Below are 27,809 nucleotides of genomic sequence, written 5' to 3' on the forward strand. Positions count from 1 at the left end.
TTCTTCATAACATCCGGTTGAAAATCAGATTTCGGTCTGTTTTCAATTATACATTGTTTTGCAGGACAACGGCATTGTTATGAACAATGAAGTTTTTAACTGAAGATGTCAGCAGTATTTCTACATGTCGGTCAATGCGGAAACCAAATAGGAAAGGCTTTCTGGAAGAAAACATCACAAGACAAAGCTGTTCATGAAGGGTATAAAAAAAATTTGCGCCCAGTACATTCATTTCGGCAACAGTTATTTCGTCTCCGAGTATTAACAACTTTTTATGCTTTGCCAGTCAACTATTGATGATCTTTTTAACTTATATTTTCTTCTCCATATAATTTTTCAAAGGTGTCAACAGGTCAGGAATAACCACCAATTGTTGGATTATATCTCAATTGACGTATAATCCACCAATTGACATATAATGGTATAGACCAATTGATGTATAATTCTTTGTTATTGCAAATTATTCAACCAAAATGGAACATTGTTTTCTTAAAACCATATTATAGTATGAAAACATCTTCTTCTTTGGGGGTTTTAAAACATGTCAAACATTCCTGGTTTAGTATAGTGACATAACATACATGTATTGCATTTAATCAATAATTGTATTTGCAGTTTCTTCTATTGTTATCTTGTCAATTCTTGATTGGCAATTTACCAGTAATCACCTAGCTGTCAATGGACTTCAATACTGTCTGCAGTCATGTGATTTTGAGTACAACTCCACAGGTGAATGGAGCTCTTTGTTAATAGTTGACTTTCATTATTAAAAGTCAATTAAGGTCAATAGTACAGATGTTTTAACAAAAGAATTGTTGTACACATGCATTCTCAAGAAATGCAGCAGGCTTTGACAAAACTGAAACTTTCGGAGGAGTCTCAATAATCATTATAATCATGATAATGGTCATAAAACATGTAAAATACATTTGTAGGTTGAAAGTTGCAAAATGATGCTCTTATTTCACACTAGCATTTTATTACAAAAAAACTTGCATTATACATCAATTGGTCTATACCAATATATGTCAATTGGTGGATTATACGTCAATTGAGGTACATGTATATACGTATAATCCACCAATTGGTGGTTATTCCTGACCTGGTCAATGTATTTTTGTCGGGTGCAAGACAAGTTGGCCTGGAGACAACTCGGACCATCTTAAAAAAAGACCACTGGGACCGTCTAAGAAGACAACTTAGCTTAGACCTTCAATAAGAAAAATTGGACTGTCACTTAATAAGAAAACTCTGACCGTTTGAAATAACAACTCAGACTACGTATAAAATTATACTTTTGACGAAAGCTTAAATAATAAGGAAAACATTCTCATATATATGAAAATTCCTATGTCAAACGATTTATTTATATCTCATAAAACACTAAAGTTCTTTCTTAGTCCATCATACAATGTACATAAATGGACGGTCCATTAATAAGTGCACACTTCTTTCGAAAGTGACTGACTGTCACATCATTGGTAGCAAACAAGTTTGATGGCAATGCAGTAAATAGAATCCCATGTGTCTGCGTTGTCTGTTTGCTTTGGAATCAACAGAGCTTGCCTTCACTGACAAGTTTGCAATCCATTGGGGTTTTCTTGGCTTCCTTGCATGTGAGGTGGATGAGGATGTATAATTAAAGGTTAAGTCGGTGGTGCCACTGCAACCCTTTTGTCATAGGATATAACATCTTGGAGATGGTCAACAACAGCTCTAGTTTTATAATAAATTGTTAAAGATAAGAACAAAAACTACATGTATGTAATGCATTTTTTTTGGCAAATTCAGTAAAATGCCGAAATGATGTTGCAATCTAAAATATATCATTTAATAATTTATAATAATTAATATAGTTCAAATCCTCTTTTAATACTTTGTTTGTGTTGTCCTTTTATACTATCCAAGTTGTTTTATTGACGGTCCGAATTGTCTCTTTAGACTGTCCGATTGAATTGGTCCGACTTGTCTCCGGGCCAAGTTGTCCAGCATTCTTTTTATCACCAACTAAAACAGAAACTTTGTTATAAACACGATAAACAAACATTGGAGAGCTGCTAGTGAATAAATAATTCTTTTTAAAATTTCATGAATCTCATTACTTCTCCCTATCAATTTGAAAAAGAAAAGTCACTTCTCCCTATAATTCTGAAGTGCACAAATGTATGTGTTTCTGTCTTTTTGTTTTACAATTACCAAAGTCTATTTTTTTCTATTTTAGACACACTTTCATACACCCTGATGGAAAACAAAGATCTGTACATGTAGATAGTGAACCAAAAGTTGTACAAAAGGCTTGTAAAGGTCTCAAAATAATGTAAAACAAGTAAACAGACAATTCAGAAATTGCATTTATTATTGTGATTGTTCAACAATATACTCATTATTAATGTCAAATGGGATATTCATTATTACAATATATCAATTTTATTAAAAAATGCTATCAACATGATCTAGCATTGTAATGCATGTTGTTGTTTTTTTTGGACGCCTGTATCTCATCACAGTTTTGGCAATAATAAAAACTTGCAAACATGGTACAAAGTGCTATAAAAAATAAGATGTGATTTGATTGCAAATGAGACCAGATGACATAGAATCAGCAATGATCATGATGATAGGTCACCATACAATTTCATGAGCAAAACCAATAACTGAATAACAAGCTATAAATTGCCCCAACATGATAAATGTAAAACAATTCAAATAACGGCTTTACGTATGTGAAATGAAAACAAAATTAAAATGATCTACAGCAACAAACAATTACATGTACCTTACTAAATATTTTACCAGTAGTATCCTCATGCATTTATTACATGTATTAAGGCCCTCTCCCTTTAACAGTAAACACTTCAAAATCACTATTACCATACTCTACATGTATATGCTAGCGCCTCATTCAATGATTCATCAAAATTCATTATCACCATCCTTTCAGTCATTTTCTGATAGGTCTTAGGCTCTTTAATATTTTATATTTTTCAGAGATGGAAATATTGTATCTGGGAAGAGAGGAAGAGGAACAAATTGGGCATTAGGTTTGTTGTCTCCCTCCTTTCAATATACATATAATTATATCGATACTTATTTACCTAATACCCCAGTCCCACTAGGCCATGATTGCACTATGATCTGTGAAAAAAATGTAAATTTTGATGATTGTAGTACGATCGTGTAGATCGCAGTAAGGTTGTAGCGGTGTCGTGGTGAGGTCTTCAAGATCGTGATGAGCGTGGCCAACTTTGAACATGTTCAAAACAATCGTGGTGCGGTTGTGGCGAAATCAGAACGTATTAGAAGCCTAGTGAGAGCGCACTAAGGTCGTAGTAAGATCGTAAAGGTCGCTGTACCATCGTAGCGAGAGCGTAGCGAAAACGTGATTCTTTTCGAAAAGACTGCAGTACGATCTCACAGCGATGTTATTACGATCTCACTACGACCATAACGTTCTCACCGCGACCCAACTACGCTTCCACTATGACTATACCACGTTTACACCACACTGTCCAAGACCATAGTACAATTCCAGCACTCCCTTGCCGTCCTCATCATGCTCTTCCTACGACCTGACTACGTTCATACTATGACCATTATTCTCATTGTCATTTTCACATAAAACATATTATATATCTCCAGGTTTTGTTTGTCTGTATGTAGTTCTTGTCCATTTTCTCTTACGGCTCAACCATGCTTCACGTTTATATAGATTAGACTGATGGCTTTCCCGTTTGAATGGTTTTACACTAGTAATTTTTGGGGCCCATTATAGCTTGCTGTTCTGTTTGTATTATTTGGGGATGATCTGCGAAACTTTTTTTCCTTGAAAGAGTCACAAATGTTTTCTTTAATGATTTATAGGTTACCATGGACTTTTAACTTTTTTGATTATGATTTATCATTAAAAAAAAATCTGCAAATAAATCGTTGCCATGGTAACGGTGTTTAAACCATAAATCCAAAAATTGCCGTTTTTCATTGAAAAATCTTGTTTTTCATCACTTTTTAAACATAAAAAAATCAATTTATATCTCAAATATTAATCTGATTTAGAATATAATATCATTTAACAACTTAAAAGAATGAAATTCAAGTGAATAGATGATATCTAAAGATTTGCCTTTATATCTCTTTGGTGATTTTAATATCTGTTGATTTTCAAAAAGCCATTTGGCTATATTTTCAGGAAATTCACCGAACTTCAAAGTCTTAAAAAAAAATTGATGGAGCCAGTACATCTACAAACCTTTGAATTTTATACAGTTCATATATTGGTTTGTAATAAAAAATAACGAAAACCGTGTGACTTTTATCATGAAATAGTTTATTTTGTGCATAAAAAATCAATATTTCAGAAAAAATATCAAAATTACAATTCCTCTGAAGAGGTTAACTGTGAATTGTTTTCATTACACTATACATCATAAACAATCAAATATGAAAATAGTAGTGATCAAACAATGCTAAGAAGGTTATTATATATCATATTTCCCACTTTTAATAACATTTAAGGATGCTGCTGATAAATTTTTGGTTGGAAATTTTGGAAACCCTTTGGTTATATCGATCACTAAACCAGAATTTTTTTTACATTAATTTCAAAATTTCTCAGTTAAATTTATATATCTTAATAAAGCATTTACCAAATAACACAACTCTAGTTAGATTTTCAACCTCTATGGAAAGACTGAAATTATCAATACAATGGCAATGAAAATCCAGATAAATCTAATTTCCCGCCAAATTTTTATGTCTTTACTTAGAAATGAGCACACTAATAATATACTTATATATGTTTGTGTTGAAGTAAATTATTTTTAATTTCTTATAAGACAATTCCTTAAATGGTCCCAAATTTATGAATTTATATCTATTTCTATACATTGTAATTATTAGCTTTACTGGGGAAAAAGTTGTCTTCAGAATGCTTTCTTGTGTAGAAATGCAACTTTTCCACTATTCAATTGTTTCATTTGGACAAAAAAAACCTACTTATGCAATAAGTCACAGAAAGCTAATTCAATATACATAATTTTTGTAACAAATCATCAAATTTTGCAAAATCTGTTCTATGGCTTCAAAGAAGTTGCTCTGTCAAACTGCATGTGGAATATCTTTTTTTACTTTTAAAGAGCTATATATCTTCAAAGAATTTCATGGGATCAAAATTTTCTGATAATATGCACAGCTGTGTCCTAAATAACTACTAAGTTTCATGAAATTCTCCCGAGTTGTTTCAGGAGTTGAGCAGAGTTTCAGGATTTGATCTGACAAATTGTTTCAGTTGAAGATTTATGGAATTTTCAAAAAGCTTAAACCCGAACAAAATTCAGGGATTTGAAATATCTTTATTGTGTTCTTATTACTGTCAAAGTTTCATGAAATTCTGTTACATAGTTTCAGAGGGGATTTATTTTTTTTTATCTTTATTGAGAACCATGCATAATTGGGATGGACAAAAGACAACTATAAAATCTTCTCCCAAACTTCATTCAAAAGGGATAATGACCGATTTTTAAACCCTTTTCATGTTTTTGATCAGTATAAACCCCCCCCCCCCCCCATAACAAAAGTCCATACAACCTATATAAAAATACATTAAAATAAGAAATGTGTCAATGTGTTTGAAGAATGTTTTGGCGAACTTCATTTTCCTCAATGGATGACAACACAGCAGCCAAGTCTTCATCATTCAAATTGTCCTGTTCTCTTCTTGAAAGCTGATTCTGCCTGGATAATAAAGCCAGTCTAGAAAAGTATGAGGCCACCTGTGATGTAAGGAGGTATTCTTCTGGTTGAAACATTTTTCTTCCTTCCTCATCCCGACTATTTCTAATCAACAAGGCTGCTTCAGATGGACTAATTTTTTTCCCTGTAGTTTGTCCAATGGTGAAAAGATGTAAAAGATAATCTTTCACAGCTTTTGAGTGCCTAATAACTTTTTTCCCTTTTCTAAGAGCCCATCCACAATCTACTTGGTGTTCATTTATCTCATTTAATGATTCTTGGACTTTTTCTAAATTTCTCAGTCTGATATCAACATCTTTACAAACATCTGCCCATTTTAATTTGATGTCATCATACGTTGATTTTCTTTCCAATTTGTAAACATGACGACCAAACTCTATATGATTTTGTAGTTTGGAGAAGAATTGGTATTGTTTGGTGCAGCCGATTTCAGAGCAATTAAAAACTGAAGAACTTGAGTTAGATAAATTTTCTAAATCCTCAGTTCTTGTGGCTTCCTGTTCTAATTCTACGTTGTCTTCTGATTGGACTGGGTTGGCTCTTTTCTTTGGTAAGGTAACACTGCCTGTTTGTATAATATCATTAAAATCATGTGTGATTATCAAAGCTGTTTCTTCTTGATCACAAGACATTTTTTTAACCTGAAAAGAAAGAGACATTTCAATGCAATTTTTTCTGAGAATTCCGCAATATGTAGTATAAATACAATTAATTGAAAATAAATAGAATATTGGGAGTTAAAAAGGTCAAGTCAAAAATTATCTTGAGTATATAGGAAAAGTTGTGATACATTAGAGAATTTCTGCCTGAAACTGAATTCTTTTTGTAAGTGACATCATAATGAAGCTGACATATATATGTCACAATGTTTTTCTTAATATTCTAGTGAGAATCTTTACGAAAAAAACAAAATGTAATGCTCTGTGGAGCACAGCTGTAATACTGAACCATGAACAAGTATAGACACTATATCATAGTTTGAAATACTAATAGATCCTGGTAAATTTGACACAGCACAAGTTTTTGACATACCAATAACCAGTATATATAACTTAAAAATTAAATTCATTTTTTATGTATTACAGTTTTTGATATATATATAATAAGCTGAAAATCAGAAAAATGCAAATAAAGACAGAATGTGTTAATGCAATCAAGATGTCCCTGCTCCCCTATAGCATTCCATCTAATGTACTCCATCTTGACCAACATTTAAACAAAATGTGTGCTGTTACCAATTCAGACATTTACATATTTTAATAGGATGACAATTATATCTGTTTATGATGGGTATATAAATCCAACAATTTGAAAGTCCTTAATTTTCATAATAAAAAAAATAATTCAAAACAAGATTATGCAATAAAATATTTCTGGTAGGGAAAATTTTTCAGGGTACACAAGAAATTTATTTCAGACCTCAAAAATTTCAAATAGACATGTTTCTATGGTTATTATAAACAAATTTTATCCCCCACAGGTGTAATTGAAGTTGTGTTTATAAAATCAATATAAAGGGGCTTGATGACTTCTATATAACTGCCTAAAATGGTAAGACAATAATGTAATGAAAGATATAATACCTCTGACATAGGAATAGAATTTCCATTGCCAATACCATAGGCTTTCCAAATTATAACTTTCTCTGCCATGAACCCCAAGTTCGTTATATTTTGGACCCCTTTCCATTTATGGCTAAAAATCTGCTGTTTTTCTGTATTTATTTCAGCAACTGCTACTCTGCACCCTACTACCCCTTTTCCACTTAGAATCGCATCTCTCATATCTACAGGGTTTTGTATGTTTCCACCTGATGCGACATACATCCTCATCTTTCGTCGCATGTGCGCGATTTTGCTGTCACAATACGATTTCCCAGACTGTGCCTCACTATAATCATATCTTTGGATGAAAATATCTGAAAATAATGACAAGATCAAATATATTGCACTATAAAAAGTCTATAATTTAGTTTAAGGAGTGTGGTACAAGAAATTGTTTGGGCTGATTATTTTGTATATCACTGAAATTGCTATCACCTTGTGTGTCTGTGATGTAGCATTTATGTATACTTTGAACTAGAAATTGTATGATCCCAGAGTCCCAATAAAGGTCATATCCCCCTCTTTACACAAATGAATGTGAGGAATGGGATGCAGGAGTCTATAAGAAAAATCTGGGCAGCTCAAGTTCATCATGTAGATGCAGGATAATTTCACTGTTAATAAATCATTAAATAAATATGGAACTAGATGATGAAATGTATATCCAACTTACATTAAATGTCATGCCTGAAATTCATATAAAACCGTTTAAATAAAATTATCCCCAGTCAATCAAGCATATTTGATGTTGGCCCTGAAACTACAGTAGACCGGTTCCATGATCATACTATGTATTCATAAATGATGAACTGCACAAACCTGTCCGTTCACTGATCCCATGAATAGCCTGCCATAGGAGTCCGGTGTGGTAACATCCAGCGTTATCCGATCTTAAAAATACTTCAGTGATAATTGGCATTCTGACCCGGACATTCACCAAAACATTTTCTAAAATTGATGCCACAGCAAACCAGTCTTGTTTCACTAAATTGAACAGGTGGGCAAAAGTCTCATGCTGAAAAAGAAACAACATTAAATTAACCTATAGGTCAGTAGAATACTATTAAAATGAGAAAGGCAAAGTGAACTTATTTTACCTTGATGTTGACCTACAATCCCTGATGCATCCATACACTAGGTTATGGGATCCTATCATGTAAAGTTACTGAGATACAAACATAAATTTTAATATAAGTCAATTAAGTGGCAAATGTAGGTCACATTGATCAATGTTGCATGGAGACTGACCTTTTATTCCTGATGCATCTGTATATATCCCATGTATAGTTGCTGGGATATGAACATTTGACTAAATTTACAAAAAGATTAATTGTTGATGGACAACATGAAAACTTAAGAGCCCCTGGATACACAATTTGGGGCATGAATGTTGCCAAATTAAAAACTGTTGTCAGCACATTAACTTTCTTTGCTTTAGTTTACATTCAATACCGTTATAATAATAAAGTCCAGCAAGGATAAACTACCTTTAGTTTCCCATTGGTGTCCTTGAAAATGCACACTGAAATATGCCAACTGAATCCTTTCTGTCCATAGAAGTCTGACTGTTTTTCTCTGTGTAGTGATGGTAAAAATTTCATGGCCCAATCCATCACTATTAACATCTGGTTTGGATTCAAATTCTCCAGGAGATTCATTCTGCCTGCAAGTAATAATTAAAACTGAAATGAGTGTTCTAGATTAAAAATCACATATCTAAAAAATATTCTATTGGTCTTTTCAGCACATGTTTACAACTTACATTGTAAACAAATTCTGGTGTCAAAGGAATGAACCTTGTTAGTCATTCAATTATAAAATCTGAGCTAATAAAACAAGAATTCTTAGACATTCAAGTATCATTTCTGCCTGTTTCTAAAGCCCATCCAAATAAATTTATATATAACAAGAAGAAACAACTAAATTAAACAAAGTAAAAATGTAACTATGAGTTTTGTAAGTTCCAAGTCTTTCTTTGGTTCTTTTAAACATAAATATGGAATATACAGTATATTCATAAACATTCAGTTTATAATGACTGATTTGATCTTGTTATAATAACTTTTTATAATTATGCCCCTTTCAATTCATAAAAAATGAAATTAGCATTGATATCTACATATTATGTACCTTCATCTTGGTTAATTGTTCTTAAAACATGGCTTTTCCAATCAGTCACCTTACTTTCAGCTATCTCCATTTCTTTCAGCAGATCACATTTCTGTTCTTGATCATACACTGGAAAAGAACATAAATTTCATAAAGTTGTGAACAGCAGTATGACAAAAATTTTGTAAGTTTTATGCAGAAATACAAAGTCAACAAAATTAATATTGATAACAGATATCGATGAATAGTTGTTCCATGATATGGCATAATATCTATACCATGTATGTTCATTTTTGCACTTAAAAAAAAAAATCTTTACAATGAATTGTTTTACTTACAAGTCAAAAAAAGAACTGGCTAGTTTTTTTCAATTTTGGACCAATAACATTTATACTGGAATGGCCCATTGGGCTGGTGGCTATACAAATACATTCAAATACTGTGACTCTTATTATATTAAGCTTGTAAAAAATATCAATGCTTGATTAATTAAATTGTTTTTGTCCGTTGTATCATTTCCTTTTCCGCTATGATGTTAGTAACTTTTTATTACGAAAAAACAAACAGTTATAAGAATGTACAGTATTTTGTTTTCAGTCTTTTGAAATAACCTGAATACACATGATACATGTGAAGCATGCTTTCCAATATTCAACTGGTTAAACCCACTACAATTTGCACCTTGATCATTTAGTTCACTGTGTGATTGAGGCTATTGCTTAAAAAAAAATAAAATTTTACAGTAACTTTCTCAAGGACTTTTTTTAATTGGTACATACCGTTAGTGTTAGAAATCTTCTCCTTCAGTAATTTAATAAGATCAGGGAACAGCTCACATCTGTCACACTTGATATTGTGTGTGTGTTGGCATGGATTTTGTAAGAGTGCATCACTAGGGTCACTAAGTGCCAAGTTAATACAGTGGTCTGCACACTCATCATTTTGTTTTATATGCAATTTATAATCTGTTTTCATGTAAAGTTTAGAGCATTTGATTTGCAGCAAAATTTCGTCAGTTTCGTCTTTAGTCAACACAGATTTACTGGCAATATTCTTTACTAGCTCTGTTAGATCATCACAAGCTGAAGAACCATCTGCAGCAGTATTATCTAAACCTCGAAGGTTTGTTTTTGTGGCTGATGAACAGGAAGAAAGAATTTTGTAGAGTGTAGAAGAACTCAATGGAACAAATTCATTCTCTTTACAGTAAGAAATGTACATGTTTACCAAATTTGAGCTGCATGTTGATCGTACCACTTCTGGAATCATTATTTTATCCCCATTTTCTAACTTGAGTTCACGGGTTCCAAATGATGACAGTTGAATGAACTGTGGGTCAAAGAAAAAACTTAAGGCATGTTCCAGCTTTTCAGGTTCCATTCTTGAACGATGGAATTTTTCTGCCTTTTCATTCATGGTACTACCTGGTCCATGTAAAGAAGCATATTGCCTAGCCTGGTCAATCTTGTATACTGTTAATCCAGGTATCATATTTTGAAGTTCTCTTTTGGTATATTTTTCAGCAATCATTGATAATAGTTGATATTTTACTGTATTATTATTTGTATCATTGAACAAAGTGAGTATGAGTTTTGTAAGTTCTGAGTCTTGCTCTGGTTCATTCAAATTCTTAATACCCTCTGAGAAAATCAATTTCTTTAAATCTGAAGATTGACCTGGTGCAATTGATTCTAACAACACATCAATAGATTCTGTTGCTTTCCTCTTGATATATCGTAGTGTACTCTCCTTAACATCATCTAAAGGTTTTGACAGCTGAAATTTTAGTGGACTAATAGATCCTCTTCCAATAGTACTCAGGAGCTTGATTAATTTCGCTAAGCGGTGTCTGGATATTGTCACTCCAGTTGGAAGTCTGTGAGTTGGTTGCTTGGGTACACTCTGATGTACATTCTAGAATGTCCTAAAAAATAAAGTATTATTACATGTATAGCTTGCAAAGTATCTTTTAAGAATACAAAACAGGGAGCAATTATAGATAAACTTTTATTTATACATTTCCACAGACTGGAGACAACTCATAACTGCAAATGTCTCCCGAGAGTGAACTCCAGGCTTAGCAAGAAGTTGTTCTAGAACGAACTCAATTTTTTTTTGTTCTGCATTTTTAAATGAAATCAAAGAGGTTTGCCTGTTGAAAGGAAATAAAACAAGAAGTAATTGTAACAGGATGCTGTTATGAAGTCTCCCAAACAAAGCTCCCATAATTCGCTATTCCCATTCCTTTGATTTGCTTTATTGTCCTATACAAGAATATATATGGTTTAGGGATGGGAATCTTGACCATTTATTGAGGGGGTGGGTTGACCCCCATGGACTTAACCTATATTTCATTTGATTTGTTTTGTTGTCCCATTCAAGAAAAAATAAATTATAGGGATCTTGACCATTTACAATTTATCAAACATGAGGGTTAGGTGTGACCCCCCAGGTACTTCCCTTTCATTTCATTTAATTTGTTTTATTGTCCCATACACAAATATATATGGTTTAGGGGTGGGGATCTCGACTGTTTACAATTTATCAAACATGAGGGTTGGGGGTGACCCCCCAGGTACTTCCCTTTTATTTCATTTAATTTGTTTTATTGTCCCATACACAAATATATATGGTTTAGGGGTGGGGATCTCGACTGTTTACAATTTATCAAACATGAGGGTTGGGGGTGACCCCCCAGGTACTTCCCTTTCATTTCATTTAATTTGTTTTATTGTCCCATACACAAATATATATGGTTTAGGGGTGGGGATCTCGACTGTTTACAATTTATCAAACATGAGGGTTGGGGGTGACCCCCAGGTACTTCCCTTTTATTTCATTTTATTTGTTTTATTGTCCCATACACGAATATATATGTTTTAGGGGTGGGGTTCTCAACCGTTTTCAATTTTTCAAACAAGAGGGGTCGAGGGTGACCCCCAGCTACTTCCCTTTTATTTCATTTAAATTGTTTTATTGTCCCATACACAAATATATATGGTTTAGGGGTGGGGATCTCGACTGTTTACAAATTTTTACAAACAAGAGGGGTGGAGGTGACCCTCAGGTACTTCCCTTCTTTTTTATTTAAATTGTTTTATTGTCCCATACATGAATATATATGGTTTATGGGTGGGGATCTCGACTGTTAACAATTTTTCAAACAAGAGCCCCCCCCCCCCCCACCAGGTACTTCCCTATTATTTCATTATTTCATTTAAATTGTTTTATTGTCCCATACACGAATATATATGGTTTAGGGGTGGGGATCTCTACCGTTTACAAGATAATACATAGTATATTCTAAAATTAAAGGGGGTGGGGACCTGTCCTGTGATCGTTTCTGAAGACTAGGTGTGTCTATCACTTACAGTTTTCATGTTATAGTCATTTGAAAATAAAAAAAAATAAAATCCCATAGGGTTCTATAGTAAACCCCTCCCTTCTTTATCCCCCCCCCCCCCAAATACCTCTTTATAATAGTCTAACATTTTATGAAATACTAAGTAAATCTGACAAGCGGTTTTGGAGAACTGCTGGGGATAACTTTATTTTTAAAGTGGCGGAAGAAGAAGAAGAGGAAGAAGAAGAATATTAAAAAAAAAAACTGAGCAAAAACAATAAGTATCCAAACTTTGTTTGGCAGACTTATTTAATGGTGTACATTCAGTAATTCTTTAATATAGAAGAAATCAGTTATTCATAATCTCAGTAAATCTAGGTCATAGTTGTTTTTTAATTTTGATACATGTATGCTTATTAAATATGAATAAAAAAAACAATGGCTAACGCCTTGACTGTGATTAACCTTAACCTACATGTTAGTTTTCTCGTTTGAACTGTTTTACATTGTCTTTTCATGGCCTTTTTTTTCTTGTTTGAACTGTTTTACATTGTCTTTTCATGGCCTTTTATAGCTGACTGTGGTGTATGGGTTTTGCTCATTGTTAAAGGCAATACGGTGTTAAAGGCAGTACGGTTACCTATAGATGTTAATTTCTGTGTCATTTTGGTCTTTTGTAGAGAGTAGTTTCATTTGCAATCCTACCACAGTCCCAAGATTATTCCTCTATGACTTGTACATGTTGTAGTTGCTGAGATATGGACCTTAAACAAAGTCATTTATGTGGGCAATATACCTGTAGGTTGATGTGACCTGTTTATGTTACAGATGGACGTAATTACTATTCATGCTAATTGACAATTTGTTTAGATCAGTCAGAGTTCACATTATCTATTAACCAAATTTATAATTTTCTTGAAAAAAAGTTTCACTCACATCCAACTCATTGTGGTATGATACATTTGTTCTCTGTCTCAAATTGTAAAAATTGTCGGAACTGTCACTGGTAAAGTTAAAACTATGTTCTTCAGCTGCCTCTTCTTTCTATAAATATACATTAAGCATAGAATCATTGTAACAAATTTCAATTGTTTTAAATTTGCCTTAAAAAGAAAATGGCATATACAATGATATACACATGTATGTATCTAGAATATAATAATTAATTACAGTAACAAGGACATATAGACTAATTCAGGTTAAAATTTTCATTAAGGACCAATTTGAAATGAGTTTTAAAAAAATATTGTATTGTACAGAATTTCAATACAGTATCACATAAATATACATGTACATGGTCCGAGTACACAGTTATTTGCAATTCTTTAGGACCATAAAAGAAAACTAAAAAATCCAACCAGCGCTTTCTAAATAATATTTTTAGTGTGTTTTACTACTTTTGGGACAAAACATATCAAAATTATGGAAAACTTCATTGGCTCTAACTCAAAATATGGATAATTTTGTGTGAGAGGGTCTTGACATCTTTTGACAAGCTTCTGAAGTGCTAACTTTTAACCTTTTCTGCTGGACAAGATTACTACTTTACTTTAAAATTACATTTTTTTTCATAGTATCAATTCCCCTACTTGCTATTTGGGGCATAAAACAAAGACATACATTTGGAAGGGGTATAAAAAAAAATGGCAAGTAACACCCTGTCCACACTTAGGAATATATTAGTGAACAACAAAAATCAAAGGACAATAACTGTGTATTCAGACCTAATAGGATAGAAAAAGCTGTCAAATCTTAATAAAATTTGTTATGACCAAAGCCTTAATAAATTATGAGACTGCTTATAAAGTTTCATGGCATTAGAATGTATATTAAAGACAATATCATAAATTCTATTTTCAAATAGAAAAATTTCAACTATCAACATTTGAGGCTTAAAAAATTAAAATATTGCAAAAAAATACTTTTTAAATGCCTAAATATATAACATATCATGTATTCAAAGCAATAGAATACTCATTTGATTTATCAGACTTATCACAATTATTCAAAGGTCATATTTATATGAGTCGGTGCCAAAAAATGAAGGTTTTCCAATGAAAGAGTACATGTACTTTAACATGAAGATGTAATATTTTTCAGCAATTTAAACTTTGTATAAATTTTAATTCTTATATGTGTATTGAATGTACTTTCAATGGAAAAAAAATACAAATAGTATACCATATAAGTATAAAAGGGTCTTAAGCCAAGAAAGAGTTAAATAATTTAGGGTCAATTTAGGCCGTAGCTCATATTTCTAATTTAAACATGCTTACTAAAGTTAAAGGACATGAAGGAAATAAAAAAATGTGTCTTTTTTTATAAGTTTTATACTCAGGTTACATGTCAGAATGGTGATACAATAAATCTGAGCACAAAAAGACTTTGAGGTTAGTATTTTGGTTACCTCACTATCATTACTATCTGTGATACTGTTTAAACCTGTCTGGTATACAGTAATGTCTGGTACAACCTCCTTGAAAACATCTATACATTTTCTGCATATTCCTGAAAAGCAAATTTAAATTGTGAATAGCATTGACATGTACATGAATCTAAATTAATAGGCAATAAAAAGTTATTAAATAATGTTCACCCAATAAAAAAAAATGATGCGCTTCTTATTCCATGTGTATATATGTATAGAATTATTGCAAAACTGCTATACTTTTAGTGCGCTTGTTGTTATGTTGTATGAGCTTTTTAAAGTGCAAAACATTAAAAGTGTATCATTGTGTATGTGTGTGAATAACTCCATGCTAAAACTCTTTGTTTTCATGTTCAACAATAAAATAATGGTATATTATCGGTACAGCATATATACATGTACATGTATGTACTAACCAAGCAGGCATGGTTGATTTACACCTGACACAGTAACAAAAATATTTCTTTTGTTTTAGTACATAATATTAACCTCAGGAACACATCATACAAATATTTCCTTACTTTGCCATTCATTCCATTATAAAAAAAAATTGAAGACGTGAGTTATATTATTACATGTATAAGGAGTGTGTATACATACAATTAAACGAATACTATCCAACTTTTTATTTTTGTTGGAGATTTTTTTGTATGTCTGTTTTAAAATCACATCAGAATTGGTGTTTATTGTTTTCTGTATGTACACAACGTTCATGTAAAATGTACTTATAAACAAATTTCAATTGACTTGAGAACAACATTTTAGTAATATAACAAGGAAATTTTCATCATGCTACATGTACCTTGTAAGTCTGTTTTGAGAAAATATGAAACGATAAATTTAACATCATACCCCAATTTATGGGGATGGGCATGTGCCAATTTTGAGTTGTCATTTGTACCTCAACCAAACTCCTAACATTAATTTAGGTAGGAAACATCCACATGTATAGATTCACACATGAGATGGCAGACAATATGTCCATGGTAGAAGGGGGAGACTCAGACATGTCAGAAGAAAAGATAAAATGATAATAAAACTCCCTTTTTCAAAATTCCCAACAAGTCCGGCATATATACATGTATATCTCCTTTTTATTGCATAAAACGCTCTAGAGGATCCTAAGGATTCTTGAATAACATTTTTTAAACAAGTTTGATAAACAAAACATTCATAAATCATCAGACCGACTTTTTCAAAAAAAATGCCATGAAAAATTGCAAATCAAGGATTAGACTTCAGGTTTGGTCATCAAATAAAAATAAATAAAATACATTTATATATATTGCATTATGATACAATTAACAGGTTTCTTTTCAATTGTTATGCAAATAACTAAGCTTACAAGAATACTGTTATTCTCCAACAATACAAAAGTTATATTTAGAATTATAATTTCAGTATATCAATAATAGTAACTGAATTAAATAAATTTTCGTAAACTTTGTTTGTATTCTGTGTAGATAGTTTTCATTAAAGTAGGGCGAGTTGGCAGACATGAAAATTATATACTAATCTAGATATTACCTTTTTCCATTAAGTGGGGCGAGTTGGCAGAAGTAATATTAAACATGATTTATCCCATTTCACATGTGGGGCGATTATTTAAAAACTGGGGTGATTTGGTAAATCAGTTTCGGGCGTGTTTATTTAAAGTGGGGCGAGTTGGTGAAAAAGTGGGGCGATTAGGGTTGGGGCGATTTGCCAGTGGGGCGATTTGTCCTGCTTCCATAAAATACATGTATCTGATAAAATGTAAACATACGGTATTAATCTGTTAATTGTAAACCTGACAGTTTTATTTTGTGGGACCCTTAACCCCCAAATTTATGTCCACCTGGATATCTCATGTTTGAACTAGCACTTTACCAAATTTCATACCTGATCCTGCATGCACAAGCTGTGTCTGTGTACACCATATTCCATAACTCATAGGACTTGTTACTGTTCGAACTGGTTTTCCCTTCCCAACATGACCTGGGAATTGGCAAGTTGTTCTGGGCCTCCAATAGATCCCCAAATCATACCTATGTTTCGGACATATGCTTAGATTTCTATTATAATCAAATACACCTGCCCTTCTTGAAATCAGCTGACCCTCTGTTTGGGTGTCACATTTTGTCTGATTTTGGCCAGTTGGTAGTCTCAGGGAATGCAAATGACCTGATATATCCCGATTACAATCAAATAGTTTTACAAGGGACAACTCATTTTGGTAATGAGAGGAAGTTCCACACTGAGTTTTTACAAATATCCCGACATTACAACGGGGAAACATATCTTCTGCTGTCAGCTTGTTGATTTTCTAAATTGCCGCCATGATTGCTAATGTAAACAAATAATCTCTAACCAAACAACATTTACCTGCTACATATTTGTTGTCAGGTCCAATACTTTAAAAAATTCTTTGGCTTTATCATAAAATACATTATCATGACTGATTAGTCTAGAAAATAGTTCTGAAAATCAGTTTAGATAAGAAATTGGTGTTTGATTTTCGTTTTTGATAAAGGGAGGTAACTGTAGGAAGTTTGTTTGGAGGGAAATTCAAATTTCAAAACGGTCATTTACAAAAAAGAACTTTTAGACATTATCACACGGTTTTCTCTTCATGAATTATGAAAATGATCAATTTTAGATGTATTAAACTAAAATATGAATTATATGGTTGTCCATCAACTGCAATATTTAAGTTCAAGTTTCACTGTACAATCCTATGGGAAAATGGCTGAAATACCATGAAGAAATCTCATGTAAAAAGTAGTTGTTGTGCATTTTTATTGCAGTACAATTTTAAATATATTATTTTTTATATTTCTTCTTCAAAAAAATGTATACATATAATAAAATTACATCTTGTATCATAATTTTTTAAATTTGCATGGTCCTTAGCAAGAACTGTACTTTAAAAGAAGACTGGAGAGGATCACATACTAGAGGACACTGCCAACCAAGTCCGGAAAGAAATTGAGAGGTATCAAAACTAGAAATTTGTATTTAGGAAAATATGATTCGATTATAACTGTTATAAATTCTGATCTCACTATTTCCATTTATGACAATTATTGCATTTTTTATTAGGGGCCCGCCTTTAGGCGGGTCGCCCTATAGTGATCAGTCTGTCCGTCCATCCGTCCGTAACACTTTAACTTTGTGTCCGCTCCATATCTAGAGAACCATTATGATTTCATACTTTATACTTTACATGTTTATTAACCACCACCAGAGGGCGTGTCATGATGTACATGTATGTACAACTTCCTAGGTCAAAGGTCAAGGTAAAAAAACTTTGGTTTCAGTTGACAACCCTGTGTCCTGTGGTGAAGATCGTGTCCGCTCTATATCTTGAGAACCGTTATGATTTCAAAGTTTATACTTGACATGTATATGAACCAACACCAGAGGGTGTGTCATAATTTATGAACGACTGCCTAGGGCAAAGTTCAAGGTCAAAAACTTTGGTTTCAGTTGACAACCCCATGTCCTATGGTAAAGATTGTGTCCGCTCTATATCTTGAGAACCGTTTTCATTTTAAAGTTTATACCTGAAATGTATATAAAACAATATCAGAGGGTATGTCATAATTTATGAACAACTTCCTAGGTTAAAGGTCAAGGTCAAAAACTTTGATTTCAGTTGACAACTCCATGTCCTATGGTAAAGATCGTGTCCGCTCTATATTTTGAGAACCGTTATCATTTCAAAGTTTATACTTGACATGTATATAAACCAACACCAAAGGGTGTGTCATAATTTATGTGCAACTTCCTAGGTCAAAGGTCAAGGTCAAAAACTTTGGTTTCAGTTGACAACCCCATGTCCTATGGTAAAGATCGTGTCCGCTCTATATCTTGAGAACCGTTATCATTTCAAAGTTTATACTTGACATGTTTATAAACCAACACCAAAGGGTGTGTCATAATTTATTTACAACTTCCTAGGTCAAAGGTCAAGGTCAAAAACTTTGATTTCAGTTGATAAACCCATGTCCTATGGTAAAGATACAATTGTTTAATGCACATTATTCACAGCGGGGCCCACAGAGATGGCTCCCATCTCAATGATATCTAGTTTACAATTACTTTTCATGCCCCACCTAGGCGTCTAATGATTAGTCCGTCTGTTCTGCTTTTAAGTTTTTGGTCATTGTAGTTTTATATGAAGTTATAACTTAAAACGTGAGTACACATGTTCAGGGTCCACTGAACATAGAAAATGATAGTGTGAGTGGGACATCTGTGCACTATGGACACATTCTTGTTTATTTCGCATTGATAAAAGGAGATGTGTTGTTATTTTGAATTTGACAGCATCCACACAGTACAACTAAATACATCTGTAATTGGCCTTCATACAGGTTTACAATGAACAAGTACTGCACTGTAAAGCAATGTTTAAGTTTAAAATTCATAGACCTTTAACAATATCTGCAACAGTAAGTAAACAGGTGAATATGAAGAATGTCTAAATTAGCCTGGTTCTCAAGAAGTTTTTTTTTACAGATGTGACATGTACAGTGGTTGTATTATGATGCACAGTTTGACTGGTGGTACAGGTTCAGGTTGGTATTTGTATGTATATAAGTACTATATATAGCTCATGTAAATGAAATGACAAAGTTTTGTTATCTCCCCTTTTTGTTATGTCGTTTGAATGTGATTTTTTTCACATTTCAAAGTTTCATCAATGCTGGGATTGATTTTTGGCTGAAACTGGTTTGTAAAATTATAATCTGCATAATGATATATCTAAAAGACTTGTTTTTATAAGCATAATCTACATGGTCATATACTTGAACATTGAAGTCCATACTTAAAATAATGAAAGGATTAAATTCAGCAACATATATTTCACAACTGTTTATATATTCTCATTGTTTTGTGGATTCATTTATTTTTGTGGGTACCAGTTTCCATGGATACTGGGAAAGTAACATGTTCATAGATATCTAATTTCGTGGTTTTGCTGTCTATGGTCTGCATACAAGCCTATAGAAAATTTGTCATTCGTTGAACAATTAATTTCGTGGTTTACCTATATCCAGGAAAATTTGTATCCAATGAATAATAATAAATCCACAGTATTCCATATATCTTGATGTGAAGTAATTGAGAAAAGGGAGACAACCCAAACCAATCTCAAAGCATTATAATGTTCCTTTTGTTGTCTTTTTATACGCCCGTCAAAATTTTGACAGGACGTATTATGGTATACAAATGTCCGTCCATCTGTCTGTCTGGCGTAAACATGTTGCACCGTAACTTGAGAATGACTTATCTAAGTTTCATGAAACTTAATATAGTTGTTTCTAATGATGATCAAGCGATTTGTATACTTTTTAGTGAAAATAAGATTAAAATTTTTTGAGTTACAGGACTATGTAACTAAAACAAGGGTGTGTTTTTTTTCACATGTCGCACTGTATCTTAAAAAGGATTTATGATTATTGCTTAAAACTTTACACACTTCTTAGTAATATTAATCTAAAGATCTGTATACTTTTTGGTTTTGATTCAAAATTTTATTTTAGAGATATTGAGTTTTTTGTGAAAAAAAGGGGGAGGGTCAGAGGTTGTGCTGTATCTCAAAAACTATTTATGGTTATTGCTTAAAACTTTACTCACTTCTTAGTTATATATCTAAAGATCTGTATAATTTTTGGTGATGATTCAAAATTTTATTTTTAAGTTATTGAGTATTTTGTAAAAATGGTTTTTTTCACATGACGCACCATAAGTCAGAAACCATTTATGATTATTGCATAATATTCACACACAAGACGACGGGTGTATCATGCACTCATTGGAGCTGTTTATTGTGATTTGTGGAAATATCAAGCACACTTTTTAATTTGCTTTATTAAGATCTATATATTCTTTTAAAAAGGATTATTCAATTATTATTCCTGTACCATGGGGATCATTATCAAACAGAACCTGTACAACATACTGTGCAGCATCATTCCAGCACAGAACCTTCCATATATTTGTATATTTTAGGATAAGGATCTCGTCTTTGTGAGACCATGAGGGAGGAATATCCAATAAACCATCTAATATCCTGTACTTTGAGGATCACTTCCAAATAGAACCTTACATATATTTGTATATTTTTTAGGATTAGGATCTCGTCTGTGTGAGGCCATGAGAGAGGAATATCCCATGAACCACCTTATTTCCTGTACTGTGGCGCCATGTTTGACAGGAGAAAGTCCATTACAGAACTATAATGCTTTGCTAACACTGTCATACCTTCAAAGGTAAAATAACATGTAATATTTGGGACATTTTATGATTAGCTTAAAATCTTCTAACATAACATCATTTTAATATGATATTAAAGAAAAATAAGAAACAAGAAAATGGAACCTGGGAATATATTTGGTTTTTGAAATTTCAAAACTTGAATGCACAAAACAGTTTTTGTGTTTATTTTTATTGGCAGTTTTTTTTTTTGCTACATTTTGATTTATATTTTTCAAGCTATTCCTAAAAATTTTATCAAATTTATAGCCAAACTATGGATATTTGAAATTTAAATGATCTTTTTCAAATACAGTTTTAATTTTGCAATTATATTTATTAAGACGATTCTATTTCAGGAACACTGACTGTGTTGTTCTGACTTATAATGATGATGTTCTCGGAAAACTTCAGAGAAAGATGGAGAGTGTGTCTTTTGATGCCATGAACACTTCTATAGCCTCTGCTCTAGGTGGAGTATTCCTGCCCACAGATACCATGACACCAAAAATGTAAGATTATCTCCCCTTACATAAAGTAACCATGTTTCTTTTGATGCCATGAATACCTCTATAGTGTCTGCTCTTGGGGGAGTGTTCCTGCCAACAGATACCATGACACCAAAAAGGTTAGATTATCTCCACTTACAATTAAAACATTTTTTTTAATATTACTCTTTTACGTAAGAATAAAAAAAAAAAAACTATAATTTCATGAAGTATACAAATACCTAATGTTAATTTGGTGGCGCACCAAAAACATTGGAATTGTCTGTTTTTAAGTTAGAAAAGAAATTGTATAATACTGACATGAAAAATAGTTTGAATTGTCTCCCCTTACTCATAAAATGTTTTTTTTTTTTTTTTATGGTACCTTCTTTAAAGATTAAAAAATAAACAGTTTTTCAGCATAGAGATTTATTTTAATACAGTAAAAAAAATCACACTATACACAAATTCTTAGAAATAGTCCCCTCATGTATACTAAGGGGCATACATATACGTCATAGTCATATGCTTACACTTTCAGGTTTGATGCAATCATTTGTTTTAGAAAAATGTGTAGAAAATAATAACTCCTTTAAACAAGCTAAATGATGCCCATTATTTCACAAACAAGGAATGAATTGCTTCCCCTTATGTTAAAGGATTAAAGGATGTAAATAGTCTCAAAACTGTAAAACGTTCACTTGCTTACAATAATTTAAAAGGCTTGGTTGTCTCCCCTTCCATTAAAAATGTTGTCCCCTCCCTGTAAAATATTTGATTCCTGTTACAAAAAGTTTTTAAAAAGTTTTGATAGACCCCTAGCTAGTAATTGAACCAAAATATGGTGTTTAAATTTTTTTTTCTCAAATCTACAATAAAATTGTAACATCTTTCCTAAACAATGTTGATTAACTATGGGAAACAAGTTTAAATTTATAAATTGATTTACCTGGAGCTTACGTGATATAAAATGTATTTCCTGTAGCATATGATAAAACTAGAAAGCAGAGTTTACAAGCTTAAGAGGAGTTAATCAATGTATGCATTACATTTTTGTATTCTAATTGAAAGTTCATATTTTTTATTATTTTAGTGGACCAAGTATTGGTATGGAACCTTGGGAGATGATAAGATCCGTTTGTCCTCTTCCTGCAAATAAATTTGTACAGGTCCATCATATAGCTAAGAGGCAAGTTAATTATTAAAGTCAAACATTTACTGTAAATTCAGAAATTAATGAGTGCATTTATTGGTGTGATTCTTGAAGTAGGGAAACAAATACAAGATTATTTGTGCTATTTCAGGATAATCTGCATATAAATACATGTATATGCATTTGATATCAAAATGTGATTTCTTATAATTACAAATCTCATGCAGTCACGTTATTTACAGTTATAAATATCTCACAGTTGAAACCTCACAATATTTTTTGATTGTACAGTATGTACAAGCACCTTCTGGACCTGAAAAATCTGATAACTTTTGAAAAATATTATTTTTGAAAGGATGTCGAAAATAATTTGCAAAATTGTCTTCATTTTGTACTATAAATTCAGAAGTTAATTGCATGCATTTATTATTGCCATTTTAATTTTGTGCTATTTAGAAAAATCCTGTTTTATTCATATAAAATATTTCTAAATGCAAGTTTAAATGATTGCAATTATTACCTTGTGGCATTTTTCGCAAAAATAAAAACATCGCAATGATTTCTGAATTTACTTAAGTAGTTTTAGCTTCACATATAGTGGTGCTCCAATTTATAGGAGATTTACAATACTAATCAATCATTTTTTTATTTTTGCTATTGCAGTAAGCTGTCTTGGGCAGGACTACAGAAACAGATGAGCCAAGGCATTAGACGACATGATAGCAAAGGAAATGTAGTATCCTTATATATAATGAGTATCAGGGTCATAAACATGTTTAACCCCGCCGCATTTTTGCGCCTGTCCCAAGTCAGGAGCCTCTGACCTTTGTTAATCTTGTATTTTTTTAATTTTAGTTTCTTGTGTACAATTCGGAAATTAGTATGGCGTTCATTATCACTGAACTAGTATATATTTGTTTAGGGGCCAGCTGAAGGACGCCTCCAGGTGTGGGAATGTCTCGCTACATTGAAGACCTGTTGGTGACCTTCTGCTGTTGTTTTTTCTACGGTCGGGTTGTTGTCTCTTTGACACATTCTCCATTTCCATTCTCAATTTTATCACAATTAGGTTTACAGAAAAGATAATAATAGAAAAGAAAGAGGGGAATACAGTAATATAGGCAGAAAACTAGAAAGGCTGATTATTTGATTGATAGAACTGCAATTTAAAGAATAGAGAACAAAATATAAAGTGGAAGTGAAATGCCTAAAAAAATTAAAGAAACGAAAATGAATGATATATAAAATAGAAGATGTGGTATGATTGCCAATGAGACAACTCTTCACTAGACCAAATAACACAAAAATTTTAAACTTTATGTTACCACACTGCCTTTCAACAATGTGCAGGCCAATACCGCAGTGTCAGCTTTAAAAAGGCCCCAAATTCACAAATTATGTGCTGTCTTATGAGACAACTTTTTATTATGTCCCATTTGTTGGCATTATGATCTCTGGTCAGTGTGTCCAATCGTCCGTTTGTCAGGCTTCAGGTTAAAGTTTTTGGTCGAGGTAATTTTTGATGAAGTTGAAGTTCAATCAACTTGAAACTTAGTAAACATGTTCCTTATGATATGATCTTTCTAATTTTAATGCCAAATAAGTGATTTTATCCCATTTTCACGGTCCACTGAACATAGAAAATAATAGTCGGATGGGGCATGCATGTACTGGGGACACATTCTTGTTTACTCTTCCTTGGGATTTAACTGTATATTATTTAATGGATTCAAGAAGTGAGAAATATTCACCCATTTTCCTTATACAGTATCAGTTTGGTAGTATAGGTAATGTAGTGATAGCACGAGGTGACAGTACAGAGACATTTTACCCCCAGATGACACAGGGGCTGGAGAAAAAGTTCCGTAAATCTTTCAACACTGTCAGCTGGAATCCCTTCCCTATAGATATTTGGACTGGTATGTGTAAAGAAGCATGTTTATATACCATTGACAATTACATTTTGAGAGATATGATTATTTAATTGTGTTGTTATGCCGAGCTCTGCATACTATCCCATAGAAAATATGTCATTCTTTGAACATTTAATTTCATGGTTCCACTGAACCCACAGAATTAACCAAAAAAAATTGGTACACAACGAATAATAATGAATCCACATTACACTGAAATTTAAGGGTGTCTTTTGAAAAAACACAAAAAGAATAAATGGCAATTCAGTAACTACAAATATTGGTGACCTTCTGCTGTTGTCTGCTCTATGGTCGGGTTGTTGTCTCTTTGGCACATTCCCAATTTCCATTCTCAATTTTATTGTCTTTTTATAGGAAAGCATAAATCTATATGTTGATAAGGTATAAAACAAAAACTAATCAACTGTTCAGGGTTTTTAAGAATGAGAGAAGGACATACATCATGTACATTGGAGAAGACGTTACTAAGTTGTAAAACTTGTGTCTAATCCATTTGTCATTTTGAACAATAAAATATGTTTAAATTATGTACATTATGTATCAGTAGAAGTTTTATCATATACATGTATCTGCAATAATTTATTGTTTCAGCCAAAACCAACAGTATTGGACCAAAAGACACAGCTTCAATAACAGTAGCATCGAATTCAGAGTCAATAGTAGAATACCTTGAGACTGTCTATGAAAGGTCAAGGGTCAAATTCGCTGCCAAAGCATATCTCCATTGGTACAACAAGTATGGAGTTACCAATGTAAGAAGAATAGTGTTTATAATTTAATTTTCGATGTAGCGCAACATGTCTTCTGATTCTCTAACAGTGTTTTGTCTATCAGCTCATAGACATAATTTTGTCATGTGACCATGACATTGTCAAAGTTTTCTAGATTGAAATGGAATTTAGAATTAAATAAGAAGGAATGTCTGTAACTACTTGGGTTATTCAGTGTGCACCACATTTTTGATAATTTTTCTTCAGACAGAAAAAATATTGCAGTCATTCTTTTAATACACTGCAGCTGTGCTACATTTTTTGTATTTGGCCTGTCAAATTGCATTGTACGTTCAATCATTTGTCATAGACAATCGCTCACCTTATATCAACTTGTTTATGACCTTGACACTGCATGTACGTAGAGTTTTATTGATGAATTCATTAAAAGTACAGGTTAGCTGACTTTTTTACCTCATATGCTCCAAATTTAAAAAAAAGTTATGAATTTTTTATTTGGAACAGTTGTAGGATTGCAGTATATAAAGAATAACCCAACAATGTCTTGAGCTCAATAAATAGAATAACTAATCAAAGAATTAAAATATAGAAAAAATTCAACCCTTGACCAAACAACATGGATAATTAACTCATGCACATGAATTAATGTGTTACAGTTATTAGGTCACTCGTTAAATATTTTCCTCTGTTCTGAATTTTTCAATTAGCTATTCTATCAATAAAAGTTTATTAATTGTATCTGTTCAAAGTAAAACTGAGAATGGAAATGGGGAGTATGTCAAAGATACAACAACCCGACCATACAGCAGACAACAGCCAAGGCCACCAATGGGTCTTCAACTCAGCAAGAAAGTGTTTTTATGCCCCACCTACAATAGTAGAGGGGCATTATGTTTTCTGGTCTGTGGCTCCGTTTGTCTGTCCGTCTGTGCTTCCGTTCGGCTGTCCGTTCAGGTTAAAGTTTTTGGTCAAGGTAGTTTTCGATGAAGCTGAAGTCCAATCAACTTGAAACTTAGTACACTTGTTGCTTATGATATGATCTTTATAATTTTAAAGCCAAATTAGACTTTTGACCCCAATTTCACGGTCCACTGAACATAGAAATGAAAGTGGAAGTTTCAGGTTAAAGTTTTTGGTCAAGGTAGTTTTTGAAGAAGCTGAAGTCCAATCAACTTGAAACTTAGTACATATGTTCCCTATAGTATAATCTTTCTAATTTTAATGCCAAATTAGATTATTACCCAATTTCACGGTCCATGGAACATGGTAAAGGATAGTGCGAGTGGGGCATCCGTGTACTTTGGACACATTCTTGTTATGATCTCACTTTCACCATGAATGCTTGAAGTCAGATATTTGAAACTCATGGATGTTTTAGTATGGAAACAAGTGTTGCGCTATATAACAACAAGTGACAATAGTGGATTCACACATGTCTATGTATAACTAGTTACTCTGTAATCACTAGCAAGTCAACACTAAGGTTGTGACTTGGAACTTGTGTACTAGACTCCAATCTTAATTGACTAGGATTGTTAGCTTCCCTATCGAAGGTCAGTGGTTTTCTCCAGACACTATGGCTTCCTCCGCCAATGAAAAACTGGCCATCACAAAATAGCCCAAAAGCAGTGCTAAAAACAGGCGTTAAAATGCAAAAAAAAAATCAAATTCAAATCTTATGTCTAAATAATTAGTCAATGGTAACTGATATTCAGCTGATCATTGCATGTCAAGAAAAACAAAGAATAATGATGAAGTTGCTTTTGAAATCCTGGTCTGAAACCAAAAACAATTTTTTTTTAAAGTGTGTTTTTAAATTTAACATTCAAAGGTAAAAATATGATATAGCAGAACGGTGTAATTTTTTAATATCTAATTTCTGTCTTTTTCAGGAGGAATTTGAAGAAGCATTTGATGTTGTAGAAGACATTATACAGAATTATAAAAGTGCATTTTCATAAAATTTAAATGACATTTATGATTTAATTTTTTATGATCATCAAAACAAATGTGTGTCTTATGTCTTAA

The 27,809-nt window shown here is 32.4% G+C and overlaps 2 protein-coding genes across 4 annotated transcripts; one reads left to right on the plus strand and one right to left on the minus strand.

Annotated features, from left to right (window-relative positions):
• Positions 1-27,809, plus strand: LOC143058546 (tubulin delta chain-like). Its single transcript, XM_076232047.1, has 13 exons — positions 1-200; positions 2,222-2,317; positions 2,989-3,041; positions 3,862-3,875; positions 18,142-18,206; positions 19,736-19,794; positions 21,351-21,492; positions 21,835-21,987; positions 23,057-23,152; positions 23,780-23,852; positions 24,891-25,035; positions 25,642-25,802; positions 27,674-27,809. Exons 1-13 carry the CDS (start codon positions 106-108, stop codon positions 27,740-27,742), a joined length of 1,221 nt encoding a protein of 406 aa, XP_076088162.1. The 5' UTR covers positions 1-105; the 3' UTR covers positions 27,743-27,809.
• Positions 4,304-18,011, minus strand: LOC143058541 (uncharacterized). 3 transcript variants are annotated; one of them, XM_076232041.1, is made up of 9 exons: positions 17,114-18,011; positions 15,212-15,312; positions 13,741-13,848; positions 10,241-11,385; positions 9,483-9,590; positions 8,840-9,015; positions 8,172-8,367; positions 7,332-7,666; positions 4,304-6,389 (listed from the first exon to the last, which is right to left on the minus strand). In XM_076232041.1, the coding sequence occupies exons 4-9, from the start codon at positions 10,989-10,991 to the stop codon at positions 5,616-5,618; spliced, it is 2,340 nt and encodes a 779-aa protein (XP_076088156.1). In that variant the 5' UTR covers positions 10,992-11,385; positions 13,741-13,848; positions 15,212-15,312; positions 17,114-18,011; the 3' UTR covers positions 4,304-5,615. The 3 variants fall into 3 exon arrangements, with proteins under 3 accessions (XP_076088156.1, XP_076088157.1, XP_076088158.1); XM_076232042.1 differs by lacking the exons at positions 13,741-13,848; positions 15,212-15,312; positions 17,114-18,011 and having other exon boundaries at positions 9,483-9,573; positions 10,241-10,374; XM_076232043.1 differs by lacking the exons at positions 10,241-11,385; positions 13,741-13,848; positions 15,212-15,312; positions 17,114-18,011 and having other exon boundaries at positions 8,840-9,034; positions 9,483-9,562.

This window comes from Mytilus galloprovincialis, chromosome 14, assembly GCF_965363235.1.
Source record: "Mytilus galloprovincialis chromosome 14, xbMytGall1.hap1.1, whole genome shotgun sequence".
In the NCBI taxonomy this organism is placed as follows: Eukaryota; Metazoa; Mollusca; class Bivalvia; order Mytilida; family Mytilidae; genus Mytilus; species Mytilus galloprovincialis.

Excerpts from the sequence above, each read along its gene's own strand:
- LOC143058546 (XM_076232047.1), top strand. The coding sequence starts at position 106 with ATGTCAGCAGTATTTCTACATGTCGGTCAATGCGGAAACCAAATAGGA. Across the intron at positions 19,795-21,350 it reads GACTGGTGGTACAGGTTCAG|GATTAGGATCTCGTCTGTGT; the intron begins GTTGGTATTTGT and ends TATATTTTTTAG. Across the intron at positions 23,153-23,779 it reads GTCCATCATATAGCTAAGAG|TAAGCTGTCTTGGGCAGGAC; the intron begins GCAAGTTAATTA and ends TTGCTATTGCAG.
- LOC143058541 (XM_076232041.1), bottom strand. The coding sequence starts at position 10,991 with ATGATTGCTGAAAAATATACCAAAAGAGAACTTCAAAATATGATACCT. Across the intron at positions 9,591-10,240 it reads GAAGATTTCTAACACTAACG|TGTATGATCAAGAACAGAAA; the intron begins GTATGTACCAAT and ends GTTCTTTTCCAG. Across the intron at positions 7,667-8,171 it reads TGGGATCAGTGAACGGACAG|ATATTTTCATCCAAAGATAT; the intron begins GTTTGTGCAGTT and ends CATTATTTTCAG.